This window comes from Zeus faber, assembly GCF_960531495.2.
Source record: "Zeus faber genome assembly, chromosome: 15".
Classification (NCBI taxonomy): domain Eukaryota; kingdom Metazoa; phylum Chordata; class Actinopteri; order Zeiformes; family Zeidae; genus Zeus; species Zeus faber.
In genome coordinates, this window is record NC_137194.1 from 16,338,471 (window position 1) to 16,363,480 (window position 25,010).

At 43.8% G+C, this 25,010-nt stretch overlaps 3 protein-coding genes across 5 annotated transcripts in view; 2 read left to right on the forward strand and 1 right to left on the reverse strand.

Annotated features, from left to right (window-relative positions):
* Positions 1–7,623: 7,623 nt before the first annotated feature.
* Positions 7,624–16,880, forward strand: tmem269 (transmembrane protein 269). Of its 3 annotated transcripts, XM_080015602.1 has the most exons (8): positions 7,626–8,100; positions 9,040–9,095; positions 10,210–10,274; positions 11,800–11,947; positions 12,462–12,559; positions 13,952–14,095; positions 14,987–15,187; positions 15,314–16,880. In XM_080015602.1, the coding sequence occupies exons 4-8, from the start codon at positions 11,907–11,909 to the stop codon at positions 15,421–15,423; spliced, it is 594 nt and encodes a 197-aa protein (XP_079871728.1). In that variant the 5' UTR covers positions 7,626–8,100; positions 9,040–9,095; positions 10,210–10,274; positions 11,800–11,906; the 3' UTR covers positions 15,424–16,880. The 3 variants fall into 3 exon arrangements, with proteins under 3 accessions (XP_079871726.1, XP_079871728.1, XP_079871727.1); XM_080015600.1 differs by lacking the exon at positions 10,210–10,274 and having other exon boundaries at positions 7,624–8,100; XM_080015601.1 differs by having other exon boundaries at positions 7,626–10,274.
* An 83-nt stretch (positions 16,881–16,963) lies between these two features.
* Positions 16,964–25,010, reverse strand: part of LOC307241470 (tyrosine-protein kinase STYK1) — a 35,031-nt gene continuing 26,984 nt past the window's right edge. The window contains exons 2-10 of the mRNA XM_080015599.1: positions 20,205–20,286; positions 19,939–20,088; positions 19,674–19,874; positions 19,357–19,550; positions 19,206–19,274; positions 18,527–18,744; positions 18,338–18,378; positions 17,409–17,505; positions 16,964–17,326 (exon numbers count right to left, since the gene is read on the reverse strand). Coding sequence (XP_079871725.1) covers positions 17,149–17,326; positions 17,409–17,505; positions 18,338–18,378; positions 18,527–18,744; positions 19,206–19,274; positions 19,357–19,550; positions 19,674–19,874; positions 19,939–20,088; positions 20,205–20,253 — 1,197 coding nt within the window. The 5' untranslated portion in view covers positions 20,254–20,286 and the 3' untranslated portion in view covers positions 16,964–17,148. The remainder of the gene's footprint in view (positions 17,327–17,408; positions 17,506–18,337; positions 18,379–18,526; positions 18,745–19,205; positions 19,275–19,356; positions 19,551–19,673; positions 19,875–19,938; positions 20,089–20,204; positions 20,287–25,010) is intronic.
* The window catches only part of magi3a (membrane associated guanylate kinase, WW and PDZ domain containing 3a), a 116,921-nt gene continuing 113,898 nt past the window's right edge, over positions 21,988–25,010 (forward strand). Inside the window, exon 1 of the mRNA XM_080015603.1 lies at positions 21,988–23,289. Within this exon, the coding sequence (XP_079871729.1) occupies positions 22,983–23,289 (307 nt within the window). The 5' untranslated portion in view covers positions 21,988–22,982. The remainder of the gene's footprint in view (positions 23,290–25,010) is intronic.

The window sequence follows — 25,010 nt, forward strand, 5'->3', positions numbered from 1 at the left end:
TCTGTTTCCATTATATATATATATATATATATATATATATATATATATATATATATATATATATATATATATATACACACAAAAAAAGGGAAAAAAAGATAACTCTCACAATTAACAAGTTATGCATGTGTTATGACTGTGGAAAAAACTAAATTCAGATGGATTGAAGCAAAGAGCTGCTGTCCAGGGACCTCAGATCGACAGTGGTCTTTATCTTTAGACTCTGATATTACTTTTGTGATGCCCACATGAAGGTTGGAGCTGAAACATGTCATGAGATAAATAGATAAATGTTTATATTATAAAATAAAAATCACTATTTACTTCAGAAGCCCTGGAATTAAGTTGTCATATTGAGACAAAATGTATAAAAATATGACACTTGTAAATGAAAATGGCAGAATTTGAAATGTGAAATGAAATTCATTTGTACCCTCTGAATGTTTAGAAACATAGGAAGTGTGTGTGTGTGTGTGTGTGTGTGTGTGTGTGTGTGTGTGTGTGTGTGTGTGTGTGTGGTTTAAAAGGACAGAACACACCTGAATACACATCAGCATTAATAGGACATTGGATGATCAGCACACATTTACTCTAATGACCATATAATCCTAACAGGCTTTAATGTTGTTTTTAAGCATTTATAGTAAGTCATATTTCAATATATTATAATTATTCTGATTTACTATAATGATGAAAAAAATGCAGTGCTGTTTTAAACCTATATAATATCCCAAATAATGTCGTTTTTTACAACCACTTATACACCAAATTTGTGACTGTGTGTGTGTGTAATAATTACTTGAAAGTGATCAGAACTGGGAGGAGCTAATCACAGGTGATTTCATGGGATGGTTCCTCTCTGTTTGGGACAGAACATGCATCATCTTCAGCTTGTTTCACCTTTTCCAGCTCCTACGTCCAAAGAACATCTCGTAAGTAGAAACCATCCATGTGATCAATGGCAGGTTTTTAAATTATTATGTATTTTTTATATTTTTTCACGTCACTCCCATGTCACTCCCACCTCCCACTACTTAAACACCACCAGCCCCTTTTGATCGCCTTAACAATCGCCAAGAAAACAATATTACTCAATTGGAAAAAGAGGGATTATCTCACCACATCCCAATGGTTGCAGTTATTAATAGATTAGATATCAATGGAAAAACTATTGGCAATATCCAAAAGCAATGTTGATTCATTTAATGAAAAATGGGCTACTTTTATCATTGACATACAGTAACTCCATCATTTAATACTTGATTATGGCTAAGTCGGGGCAAGTCGTGGTGTTCTAGGGCATGTTGGGGTCCTCCTGGTCTGTCAGGGCTCTGGTGTTCCCCGGCCTGCTGCGCCCCTGCATGGTTGCGATTTTCCTATCTCTCCCAGTGCCAAAATTCATACGCCACACATACACCACACAATAGGCCGAGGGCTTGTGGGATGGGTTGTGCAAGCTATGTGGTTGGGCGGCGGGCAAGTGCCATCTTGCCTGGCACACTCCTGCCCCAGCGTGCTTCTCGTCTGCCCGGAATTTTTATCCAGCTCATATTAACTTGAGATTTTTCTTGAGATTAGAACACATACATTCGCACAGCAATGCTACTCCAAACAACACTCCACCGGACCAGGGTCTGCGGGGCAGGAGGGCTGCGAGTGATTCGGGTTCGACTTGCCTCAAGGACTCCAACCTGGTTCATAGGTCCTGGCGGATAATGGAGAACTGTTTGCCATTGATTAGCTCTTTCCAGCATGCGTCGTAATCGGTGTGGCATTGAGGTCCATCATATAGGAGGGTGCAGTGTAGGCGCAGCAGTGGTTTGCAGACTTTTCCTAGTTTAGCTCGTACCCATGGCTCCCACGTGCACTAGTATTGGTGCCGAATCTTGTGGCGTCAGTCATAGCCAGTACACCAGTGGTTGCTCCCAGTTGTCGGTTTCAGTCTGGTCTACCATGGGCATCATGTTTGTGAGGGGATCTTTGGGAAAGTCTATATATAGCCCGTCCGCTGTGCACTGCGCCAACGTGTTTGTGCTGCTAACAGCTTGGGCTGTGGCCAAAAAACTCAACAGTCACGCCATCCAACTCCTGACACTCTGTTTGAACACAATATTGTTGGGTTATAATTAGCATGTTCTCTAAATGTATCAAAGTCTTCCCATCCCACGGAAAGTGTCCTAACACAACAGAGCACACTTTGTTAATTCGGCTCTTAAATTGCTTTCACAAAGGTTACAAATTGACCTCATTGTGCCTGCCATTATCAGAGGTGCAATTGAAAAAGCAAACAGCACTATAAAAAAAAAATTGGCCAAGGCAATAGAAGCAATGCAGTTAGACTGGATGAATTGGTTACCACTTGTTGTGTTGTGTGCAATGAGTGGAAGAACAAATCCGCCCTCAGGTCTATCACAGTTCGAGATCCTCCATCGCAGGGCCGTGGAAATTGTTTTTCTCGGGTGTGGGGAGCGGCTGTCGGCCCTACCCACACCCTTGGAAGGACCTCTGCATAACCTACAGCCAGGCCAGTGGGTGGTCATCAAAAGCTTTACGAGAAGAAACTGGAGTCGCCCCAGTGGAAAGGACCGTTCCAGATCCTACTAGTCAAGGTTTCTGCAGTGAAGGTGACCAGACAAGACAACTGGGTTCACGCCAGTCAATGCAGAAAATTTCCAGAAACTGGACGTGGCCAGTATAGTGCTTAAAGAATCTTTGTGCCTCGGGAGAAAGTCAAGAAAAGGACAGAGAGATATTTTATAGTGACTCTTATCTCACTGGTCTAGCAAGTCAAGAAATAACCCGAAAGCATAGAAAGCCTTAAAATACCATTTGCATCACAGCACACCTATGAGGCGTTACGGCCCATGGAAGTGACCACTTAATTCGACCCGTAAAAGCAGTCCCATGTGGATTTTAGAACCTGCTACCTGCTTACGCTGTTTTGTGATACTGACATGTATGTTATTCATTAATATATATCCTACTGTTTACTATATTGACACTGTCATATTATATTGTGATATTGTTTTAGGTGATTGGTCAATAAAATGACCAAAAGGGGAGTGTGATAGAAATTCTTTGATATAGCCTTCGAATAGTCAGCAATGTTGCTATGATCGATAAAACTCTCCTAAATGTGTATTAGCCAATATCAGTAATATATCTCGTGATATACATCTCGTGATTAGGTGCAAGCCCAAACATTGTCGAAACCAAATACTGTGTATGTGCGAAACTGAACTCTACTCTACACTAATTGGAATTCACACCCTTCACCCTGTTGCCAGGAACTCCTCGACGCTTCAGGCGTCAAGCCAACCGCAACAAGCAGGTTTTATCGAATTCATAACTGTCATGACCTTGTATGTAACATCCTTTAAAAATCGCCAACCCCAACTTATCGTTGGAGGAGTTGGCTGCAACTCGAAAGAGAAGCATTGTTTTCCTGTGCTTGCAACCACATTAAATAATACTTAGACTAAGACTGAAGTTGTTGTGGAATAAATTCCTTATTTGATTTGTTTCACCCTGGGTACAATAATACAGTATATATGCAATATGTATAATACGATGTGGGTGATCGCACCTGGCCCACCTTTACAGGTAACCTGCCCTGCCCCATCTGTGGGCCAGTGGCATCGCTCTCTCCTCTCCGTCTTCCCTCTTTCAAGGCACTAGCGGGACTATGCCTAGCAGGGGCGTCCTCCTCCCTGAGCCAAGTCTGGACTTGGCCGCATACCTGAGCAAGAGATGGGTGGCTACAGCAGGTCATCAGATGGGCACCCCCCTTCACTGGTGTATCATCGATTTAAGCCCATGACACCTTGGGAGGGCTCAACAGCAGATCCAGCGTCCTGAATCTACCCCTGCCGACCATCACCCGCCTCTACCATTGTTAATTCTTCCCTAGGTTGGCTTCGCCACCGCACCTCCTGCTGTATCCAAATCCATCGGGATGCTGTTTTGCCTGTTTGGTGTAGTTGCCTACTAGCCGCTTCCTGGCCAGACCTTCAATCCCCAGCAGTCCAAGGGTTCTCCAGAGTGACTGCCCGGCAAAGTCCCTGCAGCCGACCTCCACAGCAGATTCCAGGCCTTCCCTCCGTTTTGCTGGCTCTTCAGGATAAGGGGTTGGTATTTTTTAAGCTTGCGCTCATGTGCCTCCTCCATCCTCTCTTCCCAGGGTACTGTTAGCTCTATGAGCACCACCTGTTTGGTACCTCTAGACCAGAGGACAATGTCTGGTCTGAGGCTTGTGTGGGCTATCTCCTCTGGGAATTTTAGCTGCTTCTTCAGGTCTGCCCTCATCTCCCAGTCGCTTGTTGAAGCCAGGACGCCTTTGCCCTGTCGTCCTGCTGCAGCCCTCTCTCCTGACCTGACGAAGTGGATAAAGTTAGGCTCGGTAGAATGTTGCCTCGCCTTCTTCCTAGCCTGCTCCATGCCATCCGCCAACTGACCCAGGATCTTGTCATGTCGCCACCTGAATTTCCCATCTGCCAAGCTTGACTGACATGATGAGAGGACGTGCTCCAGGTTAGTTGATTTTCCACATAACATGCACTTGGGGCTCTCTGCTAACCCCCATGTGTGGAGGTTTGATGGAGTAGGCAGGACATCATATACAAAACACATCAGGAACTTAATTCGGTGTCCTTCCATGCTCCAGATGTCCTGCCACTCCCACTTTGTCCAGCTGCCTTGTTTCTTTATGGCTACAGCCTTGACATGCCAAATCTCCTCCTCTGCCTTGCGGACCTCCTCCTGCACCATGCTGCACCACTTCTTTAGGTCAGCATTGTTCCAGTTCATTCTGGAAATTCATAAATTCTTTATTTGATTTGTCTCACCCCTGGGTACAATAATATAAATTTTAAGCGTGAAGTGGTAAAATTCCACCACAGTATTAAACATCATAAATATAGGACAACTAAATGAGGACAACTAAATGAGGACATCTGGTACACACCAGATTAAGTTCTACAAAATAAAATCCCTCACTGTCAAAATCTATAGACATTCCAGAGATATCAATGTATACAGACTTCCTGAATTATAATTACTGGTTATAATAACAACAAACAATTACATAATACAAGGAACATGTTTTTTTGTAAACTGTATGTGTTTTGGAATATTTTCATTGTTTTTGTTTTTTTTGGTGCAGCCCACTACACACAATTAATTTAATTACATATCCTCTAGAGTTAAAGGAAACAAAACCAGTAACATTGTTGATTTATAGGTTTATGAAATACACTATTATTGTGAAGGCAGTTTTCTGTTGATTTACAAAGTGCCAAAAAATAATTGTGTTCTCCAAAATGGATTAATAATGGTGATAAATAATAGTGCTCACAATATTTAATACAATTATTTGGATTATCACATAAGCCATAATCATGCAGCTCTACTTCAGAATGATAACCGTCATTAGTTGTGGCGTAGGAAAGTCGCCCGCAGGGGCAACCACCGCCTTATCATACAATTACACTCTAACCAGGTCAGAGCAAATGATCTTCTGCAGTAAAAACATAGACCGGAACAGAGAGCCAAAGCACCCTCGTCCATTGAACTTTAATGAAGAGCCACGGTTGTGGAGGTGGTGGTGGAGCTGGGTGCTTTGTGACATCACCATCCAATTTTTTACTGCATATAAATGCAGGTTGTGGCTCTGGGGGGTCTTTTGCATTGAGCGAGGTGCGCAGTCTAGACTAAATTGGTGTGGATTGGTTTCTTAACGCAGGATTTGCTCCCGGTCCAGACGAGAGGGAGAGGATGCTGCGTTCCATCGGAAATTGGAAAATTGTAACTCATGTTGGTCGGAAGTAAAGCTGCGTTCCATGGGAACTCTGAAAATTGTAATTCAATTCGATAGGAAGTGATTCTGCGTTTCATGGGAACTCTGAGAACTGTAATTCACGACTAGGACCCCATGCATTTCTGCCTGCAGCTATATTTGTTATTATAATTATTTCCACTGCGACTGAAAATGAACTGTTGCAGTGTGTGCAGTGCGCAGCATTTTCGTTGCCGGCTTCTTCGCGAAGAAAAGAGTAAGCCTTCTGGAGGTCTTTAGAAAGGACCAACTTTGTTTTTGGCGTCACAGAGATTCTGTCAGACAGAGCCACAAGCGTCATCGGCAACCTATGATGCTTGTGGCTCACAGCGTCTATTAAAGGCTAGCGACAGCCAACAGATTGATTGACACACATACCAACAAATCAGTATTGAATTCAGACACATGGTACATTGTTTATGTTTGCTACAGGATAAGAAAATGGGCATGCCTCTATCCTATTTAATCAGCTTTTATTTCCTTCCCAGTATGAGACACTGGGAAATATCAACGTTACTTAATGTGGATGCCATAAATATTAGTATGTCAACACTGCGCAGACACCACAAGTCTTTAATAATACCACAACTACTACTACTACTACTACTACTACTACTACTAATAATAATAATAATAATATAATAATAATTATAATAAAAATAGCTGCAGAGGCAATACACAGGTCCAGTTTAGTAATTTTCGCTAGGTATTACAGTTTTCCGCGTTCTGTGAAATACAGCACCAATTAAAAAATGTATATACATTGTGCACTTACATCTGGACCATTCACCCTGCACTTACGTTACTGAATGTTCCTCCTCTGTCGTTCTGTTTAAATATCCCTAAATTGTGTTGTTTTTTTTTTTTTAAATAACGATCATTCCTGGATCATGCAGTGCGGACACAAATGAAAGGGGCGGTTCCTCCAAAGGTTCTTAGAAACTTCCTGCAGTTCAAAAATGTCTTCTTTGAACAATTCTAGTTTTCAGGGTTTTGTAAAACACAACATCAGTTACAGTTTTCCCAGTTTCCGTTAAACGCAGCACAGGCTCAAGTTGTCTGTCTAGACGTCGCACTCGCAAGTCTCTGGATGTGGATGACTTTCGAGAGACGAAGCTTGGACTTCTAGAACATCGGATGATGTTGCAAAGCTGCCTGCTCCTGAAACGAATGAAAACCACGACCGTGTTCCACAAATTTCTGCTCCGAAAATGAGGTTGATAACGATCAAACTCAACATGTCTGGAACATCCCGGTGCTAACGAGACCTCAGCCATGTCTCTGCGGGCTGCCGTTGCCGTGTTTCTGGTACTTTAAGGACAAAAAAAAACAACAACAAAAAAACAGAAATTCCAAATTTAAAAAGGCAGCGTAATAACAATAGCAATATCCAGCCCAGCATGGACAGAATGAACACGCGGTGAGTCCAGGTTTGGGGGTCATTATCTCGGCTCATAATCACGCTGATCTCGTAATCACGGGATAATATCTCCCGATTGTGTCTCTCTCTTTTTTTTTTCTTCTTCTTCTTCTTCTTCTTTTGTCAACGGCTGACGCTTTCCGTCGGATTCCCCCCTCCGGGCTCGTTTTGTGGACGTTCCCCTTTTGTTTTGTGACCGGTCAAAGCGTGTGCGATCACAGAGCGGCGAACAGGGGGCGGGGGGGGGGGGGGGGGGGGTCCGGGGTCACTTTGCAAGCGCAATGAACAACGGGCCAAACACCTGTTGTCGGGCAAAGGAGCGGCGTCAATTCAGCATCATGTTTTAGCATTGAGGTCACAGTCGGTGGTGGTGTAGGGCTGAGCTGCATGACATTCGGAGGCGTTCCTAATATTCTGCATATTATATATATATATATATGTATATATATATGTATGCATATAATATCTAAATGAAGTTCTTTCGAAATGCCTCCACAGCTGCACCACAGGGCTGGCATGTCTACGTCATTTCCGGTGGAATATTCCAGCCGCGCGATCCCGGGCTTTAAAGCGCAGCCTCCGAGGCGGCGGCGACCTGTTCGTTTTTTGGGATGCGAGACAATCGGACGGCAAGGAGACACCGAACAGGGCACGCACACAAGACAAACCGGCCTTTTTGCTGCTGCCGCCGCCGCCGCCGCCGCCGCAAGACTTCTTCCATCGTTTGACTTTACAGGAAGGGGAGGAAAAAACAAAAAAAAAAACCCCAAAAAATTTAAAAAACCAAAAAAAAAAAAAAAAAAAAAATCAAAAAATACAAATCCGTCGTCTTCGGAGGTCGTTTCAGGTGAACTCCCGCACGCGTGTTCCGTTTGCGTGTGTCTGATGTACAGATATGACCAATCAAGTCGGCGTATTAGCTGTGACGCAGTTGCTGTACCCGTTTGTCCGTTTGCGAGAGACGTCTTAGCACCTCAGATTTCATGGGTATTTTGTCACCCGCCTTTCGCGAATGAAGAAATACATTTTCGATCAAAAAATCAGAACCCCCCCCCACCATTTACGATTGTTGTACCGTCATGTATCTACGGCGTCAGGCGCCACTGGTTCCCCTCAGCGCTGGACCAGCGGTACTGACGCGCCGGTGCTGAGCAAAGTGCGCACTGACTGCTGGGGTTCATCCAAACGGTCAAAAGTCAAATTAAGACGTCATTACATAAGCCGTACGTATACAATAAGTCATCGACGGATCATTTATTCGTCCTTGAAAGAAAAAAAAAAAAAAAAAAAAATGCGGCATTACAGGCAATACAAAATAATTAATAATTGGTCAAATAGATATGTGTGTATGCACGTGTGTGCGCGATACACCTCAAAAAAAAAAAATTGCCAAAAATACGCAAATGGGCAATTTACAATTAACACCAACAACAAACCTCTGTATTAAGACAATAGTAGTAGAAAATAGTAACAATTCACATTCTGCCAAAAATGTGACTAACCCTGCGCGCATACGTTCATGCATTACGAATGCATGCGTGCAATATCCTTCAAAATGTCTTTCTTAGTCTCCGAAGACACAAGTCCGCAATGGGAATAGGTAATAAATAAACGATAAACGTTTAATGTTGTTCTCTCAGGTTCGATGTTCTTATATACATTCTGCTTTCGCATAATTATATATTTGTTTGATTCTATTACTTGTGTGTTACTCACATTGATGCAATTGATACCGTTTTTGTGTGACTCTCCTGTGAACAATTATAGTTTTGAATTAATATTCCAGTTGCTGTGTTGCGTTGAGATCTGAGACAGTCATGATCCTGCTGACTCCCTCCACTGGTAGGTGCCTGTTTCCTGTCCCATCTCCATTACTGTGGAACTACACTCTTTCAGGATGTAGGACTAGGTCTGTCCATATCCAACAATATTATTATATTATCATATATTCAAGCTTGTCGTAAATGCCAAGATTTAATATAAGATCATACATTTTATTATAGTCTTGGGCAAATAAGGACAAAATATGAAGCAAAGTAGTACACAAACTCTAATAACTAAAGTTACTCAAGTTATAACTGTATTGATGCATTCATTTGAGAAATGCATTAATACGGGTATGTGATCTTCCCTTGTATTTAGACAAAAAAAAATTTGAAATTTATAAAAATATATATGTTATCTTTTCTGATGGGTAACGGTAACCCACTCATCCCTGGCCAAGAATGTCCCGAAAGATGTACAGTTTTATTACAGCTTTCCAAAGACATAAGTAGTGATGATAATTATTCAAAATTCAATATTTATCTGCGTTTTTTGCTTCTTTTTTGAAAGTAATTTGTAAATATATTGATAAGTGTATGTTGCAGCTTTATTTAGGTATTATCTGCAGTTTATATAAATTTGTATCCAAAATAGAACAACGTAATATGTATTTAAAACAATGCACACAGACCCTGAATACTAAATACATTCAGCCTTTTCTTTGCTGATTTTCCTTTTTCTTTTGGCTGTATAGTCTGTTGCCAGGTAACAGGACTGACACAGCATCACTTACATAAGTTCTTTCCCATCATGCATTGCAATGATTAGGCAGTTTGGACCCTGTCTGGCTCTGGCTTCAGTTCCCATCAGCGACTAAGAACATTTACTAGTGCTTAGAATTAGAAGAATGGAGTCGATAATGATAGTATTATATAATTTATATGAATAATTATTTTCGGAATATTCTGAAAAACCATTGCTAAAACAGTATGACTTTGAGGCTAATATGCAGCATGGATCTGCATCACTCAGTTCAGTTTCATTGGCAGGTTTTTTCAATAGCAACTCATGTGCCAGGTTCTAGTTTGTTTACAGGTTTAAATTAGAAACATGGTGTCAAGTAAGTATAACGTGTTAAGTATACGTTATTTATTTGGCTTTCTGCTGTGTCTCATACACTGTTTTCTTTCAGATGAAGAGTCTGTTGAACTCGCCTGGCTTTGGAATCACAGGAAGTTCAGGGTGAAAAGCAGAATAGTAGGAACATGACTTTAAACCCTTTTCACAAATAGAAGTTAGTCTGGCTCAGAACTTTTCAGGAGTTTCTACCGCAGCATAGGTTTTTTGTTTTTTTTTACTTTATTTTATTTTACCTGCACATGTTCTACCAAACAGAAAACAAAACAAAAGACGTGAAAAGATGTTGGAAGCCTGAACTCGGGAGAGTAGAGCCAGAGAGACACAAAGCTTGCTTTGTTCCTCTTCATTAAAAACCATCAGAGCTTTGTGGCAGCAGAGGTAGTTCTGACTGGACTGTTGGAGTTTTAGCATTCTTTCCAATATGCAGAGGAAGATAACTATTATATAGACTATTGTAGTATTGAGTAATTAACTATTATTAATTTTAACTTTGTCATGAACCAGCAACACACACAAAAATTACACCATTATATTTCTGAGACCATAAGATGCTCTCACTGGGCAATTTCATACTTGGTTATATAAAGAAAAAAAGCATTCTCCATATACAGTAATGGCTGTGATTGATTCTGAATTTTTATATATACATATAAAAACTTTGAATCCTCCCATATAAAGCCTTAGTAGGCCTGGACTCCGTATTAAATGTTAGGAATAGATCTTGAATAGTTTGCTGCTGTCATGTCCTCGTGTCAGGTTACTGATAGGGACAGCAGGATTTTAAGGCTGTTTTATGTCAATACTCAGCTCCAACACAGTGTGTGGTCATCACCAAAACGTCCGTAGCCTTCCCTGGTGTGCATTCGACCACTGGCTTGTGGACAATTGAGAGTTAGCACTTCATATGCATTCTATAATCCTGTAATTTTTTTTTATAGTATATATCTGTATATCTTCACTACTGCGCATTTTTGATATGCAGTTATCAGTATGTATCTTTGTATATTTTGATTCAGTGCATGCCATTGTGCATTTTGTGACATTTGCAATGTGTATCAGCCAGGTGTCTGCCTTCCTGAGTTATTTAGGCTGCACACTGCATTGAATGAATGTAACATGATGCCTACGTTTTAGCATTTTCATTCTGAACAAACGGATTAGTGTATCGTAAAGGTCGGTCTCCATCCAATAAACATACGTCTTGGTAAGTGATGTTTCTTTCTATAAGCCGGAGGAATCCATTGAAATTCTTTTACCTGTAATTAAAAAATAAATGACTGAAACCCATAATCCCAAATCTTACAACCAACGATAGATGGATAGATAAATAGATAGATAGAAAGAGAGATTCTGAACAAAAGTGTGTGTATATATATATATATATATATTTTTTTTTTTTTCATCCAGGTAAATTTTCATTATACTCATAAGGAGATTGACAAACTTCATTATGAATTTAAAGTCCTTAGAAAATGACCTTTTTTTTTTTTAACACTGTTGCCTATGTGGGATTGTTTAGTATCAACTCATTGCACAGTGTCCTCAGTAAGGTCATTAGATGGAATTCAAGCTCTAGTTCACGTTTAACAACAGAACCAACATGGACCTGTGCTAACTGCGCGGTGTCGCTGTGTGGTGTCAGGTTTCTTCCAGCGAGCCAACAAGCTCCTCCTGAGCGAGCGCGCCACGGGGTCGCACGTCAAGGAGTTTGCACGTCGAAACGCCGCCAACGCCCTGTCGGTGGCCAACATGGTCATGGGCATGGCGTCCATTCTCAGCAGCCTCAACGGGTGAGCGCGCACACACACACACATGCGCACACACACACACACACACACACACACACACACACACAATTGCATTCTACTTTTTAAAGACCTGATCTGATATGAGGACACGATCTTTTGATGGAGTCAAATGGATTTGAAAGCAGCAGCAGAGCCTGAGAGGAAAGTACCTATGTATAACAAGGGAAATGTTCCTCTTATAATTATAAAAGTCGTGTGTGTGTGTGTGTGTGTGTGTGTGTGTCTGTGTGTGTGTGTGTGCGCACATCCGTGTGAGCGTGTGCGTGTGATGTAATGTTTTTACTAGAATAACAATAATGTATTATTTATTTACTAACAATGTACTATTTTTTAATAATCATTTTCAGTTGAAATCCAAACAGAGCTAGTTTTGAGTATAAATACAGGCATTCATGTTTTGTCATTACTTGCTGACCCCTCGGTGTGTGTGTGTGTGTGTGTGTGTGTGTGTGTGTGCGTGTGTGTGCGTGTGTGTGCGTGCGTGCGTGTGTCCCAGGCACCAGTATTTAGCTTGCTGGCTGGTTCTGATTGGCTACCTGCTGGACCTGGCAGATGGAGCGGTTGCCCGGCGACTGGATGCCTGCTCTGCACTGGGTGAGTGGAGGCATCAGTGAGACATACCAGAGATAAGATGAAACACTTTATTAATCAGGTGTTGTAGCAGCAAAAAACAGTGCACGTCAAGAAAGAAAAAGTAAGATGAACACGTCAACTTCTATCAACATGTAGCACTAAGCTCACTCGTAGCCCAATGTGGGCGATGACGGTGTGAGGGTCTCTGCCCGCAGGTAGGGCTTTAGGGAGGGAGACCTATTTTGTGTCGTGGGTTGCTGACACGGCGAGAGTTTTTATTAAACAAACCGAACAAAAAGCCCAAACGATAAATGACACGGAATAATGAGTTTGGGCGCAGGAGGAATGACCTACCAGTCTGCCTCCTGGGTGCCTGGCGAGCCCATGGGCCGATCCCCTCTGCAAGACAGACAGACATTAAGAAAGCTCCCTGCCCCGGATCGGCCGAATCACGCGCCGCGTCCGCGGGGGAAGGAGGCCGCGCCGCTGTCTGCAGCCGCGGTTACGACCGTTGCGCTTAAGTAGGTGAGAACGTGCAGCTAGTACCTGGAGGGGGGGGAAAAAGATCTTCACCGAGACAAGTGATGCTGAAACATCTTGAACGTTGTAGAATACCAAGAAGATCATGCTTTGGTGCAGAATTTTGTCCCCCCCCTAAAACTCCATTGTCTGCGTTTAATCTGGTGTAGTGAACAAGTTTGAGATTTGAAGACATGATTTTGGGAGTTAACTTGCATCTGGCCCTATAATCAAAAAAACAGAGGCAAACACTAGAAATGCAAAACCTGTCTTATTTTATTTTTACTTTCAAATTCCTGCAGATGCTTCCCCATATCGATCTTTGCCTTCCTGCTTTCGTGAGTCCAAAAATAGCTTCCAGGTGTGTTTCACAATGTGTATGTAGCTGCACATTTCAGGGGCCAGAACAGTGTTTTTCTGCTTTTTTTTTATTTTTTTTATTTACTCCCTCCCCCATAGTTTTTACTTTTTTTGTCAATTGAACAATCGTTTTTTTCCGATTAAGCAGCCTAATTCCTCAGGCTCATGCTCCGATTGTTGGTGTTAACCCGCCGCTGCGGCTGCTCTGCATATCTGGAATCGCTCAGATTGTTGACCCCGGGGCGGTGGAATTCGCCCCGTTCGACCGTTGCGGCCGCAGTCAAAAAATCACCTCATTCTCGTCGGCATAAAAAAACATGCCGTGTGATCCCAAGCGGGATAAAGGGAGCGCGGTGTTTGGGAATGTTGTTTACGGAGCCGGTCGGGCTGACGCTGGAATTTCCACTCTGGACGTTTAGCACGCGCACATACCCACAGAACACCTTTCACAAAAACACCGTCATGAATGGGTGGGAGAGACCTCATTTCAAAGCAAAACAACAAAAGTGATATAATGTACGTTTCTGTGCCCAGGTGCCAAACTCGATGACTTTGCCGACTTCACCACCTTCGGCATCGCCACGTCGCTGCTGCTCAGGACGCCTGAGCTGCTGGACAACGTGCTGTGCATGTGCTACGTCATGTCCGTGTTCGTACGACTCTGCTTCTTCTCTAGCGGTAAGACGCGATTCCACTAATCACTGCATCGTCTTGGGTAGAACCTTAGTTCCTTTCTCTCTTAAAATCTGTGTCCTGGTTCAATTTCCGCTTACCTTGACATTAGTACGCCACGCCTGAAACGCCTCGCTTTACTTCTTTTAGATCCAAGATTCAAGATCTAGATTCAAGAGATTATTTGTCACATACATATACATACGGTCATGCAGTGTATGCAGTGAAATGTCATGGCACCCAGTGATTACGCACAATAAGCTCCATAAGCTCTAAAATACTAAAACTACTAAAATTTGCATAATTGACATGAGGCGCCCACGCAGGCGGCCGCAAGGGGCGGCACCACATTGTGATTCCAGGTTCTATAATTATATAATAGAATTAACTGTCTCTGTTGTATGAAATATACATTTAAATCCTCCTAAATGAAACTTACCTTAACTTACCTCCAGTACTTACCTCACCATAGCATCTATTATCATAATAATAATAATAATAAAATAATAATAAGTAAATTTTATAGACTAATAGGTAGATCAGCTGAATAGTCATCTTAAAAGTAATCTCAAAGACCATTTATATCAGTCTATCCCTGTTGTCCTACCTCTCTTATATACCCATGACTTACCTGTTCAATTCAAATATCTGTATGTTTTGTTTTTGTTGTTCATTAGACAGAGAGAAATAAATATGTTTATGTATGTATTATTATGAAAATAAAAGGGAAAGATGCCACATGTCAAAATTAACTTCATTAGTCATTTCAGAATAAAGACATAATTTTGCAAATAAAGTATACCGTATATGTAAAAATGCAGCCTGACTTGAAGGTATCCTATTTTGATTTGAACAACATGTGGCTGTAATAAACCTTTTTATATGCTTGTTTCACAGGGATCCCCTTCATGTACCGCGGGCTGCCCTGCATCTACTCGTCTGCCATCTTGGCCAGCGCATCCCTGCTGTCAGGCGGCAACATGGCCGTGCTGCGGGTCACCGCCATCGCCATGATCCTCTTCATGATCAGCCAGAACTTCTACCCACATGACCGAGTGCTGGAGTCCCAGGCCTGGAAGAAAGCCGTCTACGCCGGCGGTATAAAGCCTTTCAAATGTCTCCTCTGGACGCTGATACGCACGGAAGTATTAATTCAACACTTCAGTCGGGAGTTAGGAGGACATTCATCTCCTCTAACGCCACACTCCTCCTCTTGTTTCCCAGGCGTGGTCATGGTGTTCTGCTCGTCCTTCCCTCCGGCCTGCGTCTACTACCTACTGTGGTCCGGCTCCTACATCCTGTTCCCCACTTCACTGTGGAGCAGAAAAGTGTAAGAGGACGGCCCTGCGTCGCGCCAAGCCTCCCACGGGCCGAGCGGAGGCCCCTGCCTTGCGTGGATGGACCGGAGGCTTCCCAGAACGCTTGTCGCCCCCTCTGACGCCGTACAGGATCCAAGTGCAATACGCCTCGTCACCACCAGGGGTCGCCAGCAGCGACCATTATCAACACAAACAAGGCCTGGGTGGGTTCCTGGGAATGTTGCTTGATTTGTGGTATGATGCTTTGTGGCTTTACTATGCGTGGGTGGCGTGTTCCAAATATTTTTGACTGTTTTCATTTTATCCTTATTAAGTGTGTAAACAACCCGGCACAACACTAGTCCAATTCAGTCTCTTTTAGAACTTTTACGGTTTCGCAAGAGTGCCGTATGTGACACAATATATGATAGTGTTTAATTACATTTTGAAAAATGTATTAGGGAGCATTTACTGATCTAGGGTCTATTATTTGTTTTAAAAATTATATATTCATACGACACGATCTGCGTTGTTTAACATACTGTCTACTGTCGCTTGGCTCAACTTTCTTTCTTTTTGATATTTAAATTCCAATGGCGCTGTCCTATCCTCATCGTTAGTTCATTCTGGAACAGGAATTTGTACATTACATGGTGACGGTTTTGTGTTCACTGACCTCAGCACTTTGTCAGTGTTTCTCTAAGGTTTGGAGTTAGTTCACTTCTAACAAAGTCAATTCACAATTCACGTTAATGTGTATATTCTGTGTTGATTTAATGGAAACGGAATAGACCTCCATTTCAATTTATATTCTATAATTCATTTTCAGTTTTTCACAACAAAGTGAACAATTCTGCTCATGTTGCTTGCCTATTTCTTACATTTCACATTTCCCTGTGTAAATTCACTGAAATATTTGCCTCTGTTTTAAGAGGCTTTGCTGTTTTATTCATGATCATGGCCTAATACATGTGTTAAGACTACCTGAAATGAGCACACACTGTAAATCAAGAATACAGTTCATTTGTTTCTCACTTTCCAGTCACATTTTGATCAGATGTTCAAAAGGAGCAAAAATACTGAATATTATGATATATTAATAAAATGGCTGTTGATATAAGATTTTAAATTTTAGTTTGTGTCATTTAGTCGAAAAAGTACAGTCACATTTTTCATCAAATTTCAAAGACAACATAAATGCGGGCCATTATTTTGGTCATCCAGCAGTGATTGGAAGCATCCATGATTTCTAGAATTCCAGTAACAAATAGCAATGACGTAAAAAAAAAAAAATCTTATTTCATATGATTGCTGTGTTCGTGCACCAACTTTCAAACTGCAAAGTCACAGTATTGTATTCATGCTGAAAGCATTACAGGTACGAAAAGTCATTTAATGTACTTGGTTAGAAAAAAATCTCATGAGGATCTGCATTTTTAAATGTACATTTTTGACAATTAAAAGAAGCAATAAAATGCTTTTCTTTAAGTGTACTCAGGTGTGGGCTGTTGGTTGTGCTCGGCTTTATAAACGTTTATATATACATATATATATGTGTGTATGTGTCTACATGGCCTTTAATCTGTGTGACTTCTCCAGAGTAGTACTTCAGCCGGTTACTCTCTATTTACCTTATATTATTGTGTAATTTTGTTGGATGCCACAGGCTTACCCCTCAACGAGAATCTGACAAACTTACCCCTAGATATTTTGCTTTATTTATAATTTATTTCTAGATACACCCTTTGGTTGTTTGGTTGCTCAGTGTTGCGGTAACACCCCTGCCTTCCTGTTGTATTCATCAATGTCCATGACTTCGGGGGCACCAATGGCCTCAGTGGCAGCCAGGTACATGTACGACTGTAACAGCTTGGTGATGGCCGAGAAGGTCGGCCGGTCCTTGAAGCTCCACATCCAGCAGTACCTCATCAGGTTGTACCTGAAAAGAGTGGAGAAAAGATGTACTCTAGTCAGAATAAACAAAAACATTATCGCGTAATATTGTGTACGGCTTGCCGTACAGGGGCCCTCCGCAGCTCTCTGGTCGACCCATCCTGTAGCATCTCCGAAGCTGTGGAAGGACAGACTGAGGCTCCAGCTCAGGATACGGAGGAGAGCCTGAAGGAAAAAAAATGACGAGTCAAAAGTGTCGTGGAAACCATTTCATTTAACATAATGCACATACGTGTTGTGATTGTTAACCAAAGAAGAAAACAATTGAAGTGGAAATCCATACGATTATTTTGTTTAAATAAATCGACAGAATTGATATTCCCACCATTGAAAATACTAGTGCAGGGACCGTTCAAAACATGCCTGTTCGAGAAAGTCGCACTTTTGGAAAGAATCGTTGTTCGCTTGTTTATCCACAGTTGATTAATATTACATGAGCCTCGTGTCTCCACCAAACATGCCTGTTCGGAACTGGCCTATTGCTTTCACAGGAAGCCCCGCCCCCGGCTGGCTCGCTGTTCGCTGTTTATTGAAAGTTTATTAATATTACACGTCGCCTGTCCAAATTACACAAAATCCGACACTGCACGTCCTTGGGTCCCCAGCAATACATCTGCCAAGTGTGAAGTAGATTGGATAAATCGTTATTGAAACTTTTGAAGGACACACATGCAGATATCTCTTCCTTTATAGTTAGAACCCCACCACCTCAAGTGACCAAGAAACAAACAACAAACAAATCAGTGCGTCAGAAGAAGGAAAAACTTGAGAGAATATTATTTGACCGTCTTACTGTAGAGCAAAGATGAGGGTTAACCCCGGATATTGGGGGGGGGGGGGGATCCTGTCGTTTCTGATGGAATTCGGGGACTGGTAGTTTAACACAGGCGATCTTATGGATTTCCACTTTCAATTAAAATGATTTAAAAAAAATGTAGTTGAATAGTAGTAACACTGAGGATTAGACGAATACAGAAGTACCAAGATACCAAGATACCAAGAGTGATCAGTTCATATAGCAGGATTCCAAATGACCATCTGAAAGGAGCAAAGCGAGACTATATGAGCCAATGAACAGCTATGTAATAGAGTGTATAAAGAAGTCTCCCGGATATTACATCGTCACAAAAAAAAAAACCCCAACAGATTAAGAATCATTTCCTCTCAGTCCAAAGTAAGCACTTACACGTCGCTCCTGTCTATGGCGGGCTGCTTCAGGATCCTCTCTGGAGCCTGCCACTTCAGGGGAACCTCCACCGGCGGCTGCTTCATGGCCAAATCCTTCCAGCGCTCGGCGAACGCTACGCCCAGCCCTGACACCCTGACGGAGAGGCCCGGGCCCAGCAGGATGCTCCTGGCTGCCACGTCGCCGTGCACCAGCCTGTGCTCTGCCATCAGGTAGTCCTTGGATGGAGAGCAGGTTAAAGGAGAAGATAAAGACCCAGTTCAAATATCAACTCAGCTTCCTCTCTAGCTGTTTGCCCTATGCACGTTGTGCCTCGAAATACTGTCTCAGCAGCAGTGGACATGCACTGTTTAAGGGTCGGGGTAAAATTACTGCAGTGTTACTTTGGTTTTGCTGGCATTGAGCCATCTGATTTATGAGGAGGGCTGTTACTTCCTGAATGTAAAACTTGTGGAACTATGGTTACCAGGAGTTTCCTAGTATCAGCCATTTTCCCCCAAATCCCTTGCCTTCCTTGAAGGACTTCCCCGTGTTTGTGTCTATTGCGCCTGCAAAAACGTGCATTTTTAATGTGGCCTATAAGGTACCATCTGTGCCCTTGAGGTGAAGTTAGGGTTAGGTCGTATTAGCCATGTCAGTCCGCGTGTTTTCAGCTACAATTCATTCCAAAGGGACTCACCAGGCCCGCCGCCACCTGTATGGCAATCACAAACACCGACCTCTCGGAGAAGAGCGGGGCTGGATTTCCCTGCGAGATGGAATCACTCTTTCAACTTGCTGAAGCTGTCTTCCCAACTGATACGACCTCAAAAGTTGAAGTGGATCGGTACTGTGCCAATTACATTTCTGAGCGTCCAGAGGAAGTGCAGCAGGTTTCCGGGGCTGTAGGCCTCCAGAATAAGGCTCATGGGGAGACGCCCGGTCTGACAGTGCAGCATCCGAGCCACCTTGTCGTTCTTACACACCGTGGTGTGGAAATGGATCCACTCCACAAACTCCCTCGCTTCAGACTGGTTGGCGCCATCTATACAGATATACAGTGTCATTGATGAAGAATGTCACAAAGGTCTCCACTGAAGACTGAAGATCAATTGCCATTGAATTTTTTAGGTAGGGCCCTAGGAAAATTCTGCCTAAAACGTCCCACCTCCGAGCGTTTTCACCACCACCACAGTGGAGATTCCGTCCCTCTTCAGCAGGCCAGTACAGATGGGGCCGTAGCGTCCTGTCTGGCAGAACCGCAGGCCCTCCACGACACACCCTGCAGGGATCTCCCATAGACGCAGAGCCTCTCGGACGGCCGAAGGGACGGCAGAAGCCTCACCGAGGTGGAGAGCCTGCGCCTGACCTGCTGGAAGAGAAATAGTGTCCAAAAAAGTGTTTTGTGACTTTTGCCGGTCAAGGTCGTATACCGTTTGGGTTCTGGACGGCGGAAGAGTCCACGGGTCCCTGCGGTCTTCTCCTGAGGAGGCTGCAGATAATCAGAGCCACCACCAGCAGAGAGCTGAGAGCCAGCAGAGAGGGGATGATGATCAAAGCCAGCGGACCTGACGCCTCCTCGTCTGCAAAGAAAGAAAGGATCGGTTCAGAAAGGATCTGCATCCTTAACACACTTCTTAATTTCACAGTAATACATGAAAAAAGCGGATTAGTTCAGTTGTAATACATTTAAACTTACTGCACATGGGACCTAAGGTGCTGTTGCTACATTGTGTGTGTAAATCCATGGGAGAAAGAGGACGTCTGACATTTCTCTACATCTGAAAAAAGATCATGGATCAAGATATGCGGACACATTTATTTATGGTAAATAAAAGACAAATAACCAAAAAGTTATGGATTTAATCAGCAACGTCAAATAAAGTATTGTCAGTATTTACAAAACTCTCAGCAAAACCACAATCACATACGTTACCTGAATATAGTAGTTAATATAGTCCATTGAGGATTATTTTCCAAACGTACAAAATAAAAACATTAGGATAACTCGGCAGTTTCAATGTAGAGACAGGATCAGGCAGGAAATTTGGCAGAAATATGGAGGTGATAACAAGTCCAACTCATGTCGATGTCCTTCTGAGGGCAGTGACCACAGAGGTGACTGCTTGTTAATCTTTAACCAGGGGCCGCAACCCCCATATGAACAGGTGCTTTTCCTATAAAACGTGTTCTCTTAAAAACGAGATTAACTAATTGAGCGATCCAAATGTAGCTTGGTTATTTTGTTTATGCACAGCTTTGGGATTAAAAAAAAGCATATTTAAGTGTGTGATCTGAAAGTGTATTTATTATCTTTTTTTTATGTATCCCCATGTGATATACTAAAATTGTGTTAAATTGAAACCACTTCAATTGCATTTAGTATGCGTGTGTGTGTGTGTGTGTGTGTGTGTGTGTGTGACGAGTATTTGCAACAGGACTTGACTATATGTCTGCATCCAGCTAGACAATATATTTCAATATATTTGATGTATATGAATGGCTAGTATATTAAGTCTTGGAAGTAAAGTACCAAAGATCACGCTTCATAATTGAGTATACACAGTTTTTTATACTAAAAATATACTTCCATTATGGAAAAATACACTTTTTGGGGGGTAGTATGGATTGCTTTATATGCAAGCCTCCCTTACAATAGCAAGGTGGCGCAATTGCAAAAAGAATAGTCTATGCATGGTTTTTCATTCCCTCTGAAGGCTCGCAACTCCCCGACCGGATCATAACGCAACTAAGTTAAACTCAACGTATCGTTTGTCCAAATTACAATTGAAGTGAACAACAAATATATAAAATGAGATCAAATACGACCATCCACCTGAACTAAGCAGGCTGCAATATAGATGACTATAAGAGAATATTTGGAGGCGAATAGGTCATTTAACCCTTTCAAACTACTTTCCAAAACACATCCCGTTCACTTTATCGGGAAAGCGTCGTCTTCGGGACGCGCACAGATGCGCAGCGCCGCCTCGTCGCCGCGCAGCGGTGACTCAATCGATCCGTCCATTGGGTCGATTATACCAGAAGACCCGCCCACCGCAGGCATCCGATTGGTTCGAACACGAGCGTCTTCGCCCGGCCCTGGGCGTCGATTGGACGGCCGCTACTGCAATCAGGAAATCAACACGGAACACCGTCCAAAAGTTACCGAGCGTTGCTTCGTCGGCATTCAGTTTAAAGGGAATGGAGCCGCCGCGCCGCCGGGATCGGAAACCTCGAGGCGGAGCCATGCGCGGGGATATTGCACAGTGAGCGAGGCTGTTCGAAAGGGAGCGAGCCGGGGCTCAAATTGTCGCCGCGACAAAGCAGCGCCAGGTATGTTGTGGCGTTTCCAGGGGACGCCTTGCTGATGTCACTTCGGGGGCAGGGATGAGAGCTTCGACTCCTTTTTTCGGACTCGGTTCTCGACGAGTCACTCAGGCGCGAGAGTCGTTCGGTTCGGAGTTATACGGGATGGTCTTGGCCCTTTTGTTTGCCCACGGACTTAAACGCGGTCTTCGTCGGTTCCGCTCGGTGCTTCAGTCGACCGTTCGCTATACTTGCCGGAGCGCGGCGCCCCACCACCCCCTTGCGCCCGAGTCATCCCGAACGATCGTTCGCTACGAGCGGATCGCTGGCGAGCCTGTCACCGGCGCTTCGGGGGGCTGGACAGGTGCGCCGGGAAAGTTCACTCCGCGTCGGGGACGGAAGACAAATTAAATTAAAAAAAAAAAAAAAGAAATCAAATCAACTTCCACTCTTTCACATAGTCATCCTTTAAGCTGTCCACGTTGGGTGTGGTGGGTGCGGTGGTGGTGGCGGCGGCGGTGCCCCGTGCTTCTCCATTGACGGATCGAACCCTACGGCGCACAGTTTTGGTCTCCGTGCGGGCCCCCCCCCCCGGTGCGTGGGACTGGTGTAAGTGGGGCGGACTGGGCCGGCGTCGGCGTCGCTCGGGGTTCCGGGAAAGTCGCGGCGGTGGGGCGTGCGTGTGCGTGTGCGGGGAACCACGCAGCGGAGGGAGCGCGTCGGTCCCTTTCCCCGCGACGCGGCTCTGACGCAGCTCCCGCATCCCGACCGCACGCAGGTGATGCTCCGCTCCACCGGCCAGGGGGACGAGGACTGCTCCCGCACCGGCCGCTTTTGGATCATAGCTCAACTTCGTCGCCTGGCGATGTTTTTTGCAGTGCGCCGCCGCGTCGCTGCACGGAAAGCAGTCCTCCACTGAAGAGGAGCCAGAGATCGATTGATAGATACTTTATTCAGCCCCCGGAGGAAAACCGTGGTGTTTACAGCGGCTCGCGTCAAAACAACAATAAGGAAGCAATAATAATAAAGTAATAAGAATTTTAAAAAAAAATAAGAAATTGGCAATATGGAGTAAACCTAAATAAAAAGCAATAAACCATCGTCTCGGCAATTCGCACTGTGTCAAAAATAGGACATTTTGGACTTATTTCCCAGATCCACATCAACAATGTCCAAGACCCTGAAGAAGAAGAAACACTGGTCCGGCAAAGTGCAGGAGTGCAGCGTGTCGTGGGGCGGTGATGTGGAGCTCGGCGCCGCGGTGGAGGTCCGAGGGGGCGCGGAGCTGGGAGAGTTCCCCCACCTCGGACAGGTGCTGTCGGACGCCGTGGCGTGCCACGTCGGGAGGCTCCCCGGCCCCGGGGACGTGCTGCTGGAGGTGAACGGCACCCCGGTCAGCGGGCTCACCAACCGAGACACCCAGGCCGTGATCCGACACTTTCGGGAGCCCATCCGCCTGAAGAGCGTGAAACCAGGTGCGTGTGACTCCTTCCACTTTTTAAACCCGTGTATCCGAATTCTCTCTCTGGCACACATAAGGTTGGTGGTTCTCAACGTGGGGCCCTTCAAGAAGCTCCACAGGGTCCCCAGAAAAGTGATTGATGGTTAAACTTCACCATTAGCTCATTTAAATGATGGCATCACCATTAGGATGTACAGTAATGCCTGTTGCGGTAAGGGTTGGGGTCCCAGTGTGTCAAAATTGGAGATACCTTGATGTATTGCAAAAAAAACATGTTGAGAATCACTGGCACATATCACTGAGATGTTTGTGGGACCACAACAGCATGAATAAGAGGAATTGGGGGAGAGAGAAAAAAAAAAAAAAGTGCTCTGATATCACAGCTGAGCCTGCTTGCCTGTGGGATACCATTTACGAGAGAGAGAGAGAGAGAGAGAGAGAGAGAGAGAGAGAGAGAGAGAGAGAGAGAGAGAGAGAGAGAGAGAGAGAGAGAGAGAGAGAGAGAGAGAGAGAGAGAGAGAGAGAGAGAGAGAGAGAGAGAGAGAGAGAGAGAGAGAGAGAGAGAGAGAGAGAGAGAGAGAGAGAGAGAGAGAGAGAGAGGCAGGCTCCAAAAGCAACCTTGGCAAGGATTTACTCTATCCTTTTGAACCTCTAGGGTGTTTGAGTTTATGGACACATTTTGTCTCTTGTCCCTGGAACCCCCTCCTCCATCCTCCCTTACACACATACAAACACACACACACACTCGCTCACTCCTCGTTTCTATTCATTGTAATTCATTGCCTGTTAGCTCTGTTAAAATTGCATTCAGAGTTCCTCGTGTCGCTAGTCTTGCATCAACACGGACAAGTGTGTTAATTAGTCAATAATATACAGTCATTTAAATGTGCTAGTCCTGTGGGACATTGTGTGTGTATTTGTTTTTATGTGTGTGGTGCATTGATAAGTGTAAAGCAGAGCGCATAGCAGGGTTTTGTTCATGGTTACCTTGCCGGCGTGCCAGCGCTTGGTCCGCTTGCAGCCTGGAGGTGAGTGCAAGCGTAACTGAATCAATTAGGCCTATAGCCCTTGGATGCTGCGCTTGCCAGTGTTGCGACGGCCTGTGAAGGTGGCGGAGGTTGGCACCTCGGTTCACAGGTATTAATACCCTGTGGTGGTTTGTCACCGTGTGGGATGTTTAACCACTGCTTTGTCTCTAGCAGGGTTCGCAAAGGTGGTAAAAATACACATTTACATGTAATCAGAAAAGGAATTCACCTTTGTGTTTACCTGACGGTAAACACTCCGTATCCGCTTGATTACAAATTTCACAATTTATACCTTTATACTCGTAGAGAAACACAAACTAAACAATTTAAGGAATGTTAGACTTTGTAAAACAGACACAGTGCCCTTAAGCCCCTTCTCCACGGTCAGGCCGGACGGTTCTCAGCGCGGTTGGTAACAGTCCAAAATGCGCTGCACGGAGGCTGAATGACGTAAGCGTTTGATTATTAGTTTCTCATTGTGTGCTCAAACGTCACATCCGATACGTGTTATGTTTACATCCAATTGTTAAAATACTCACTTTGTCTGAGACAAGTTTCCCTTTTTCCACTCATTTTCACCAGTCGTGTTGTAAATATTGAAAATAAAACTAATCCTCATCGGGGGTGCAACAGATCAAAAAAAAAAAAAGGGGAGACAAATATGACCTTACTTTCCATTTCTTCTGTAAAACACTCAAAGGGGACC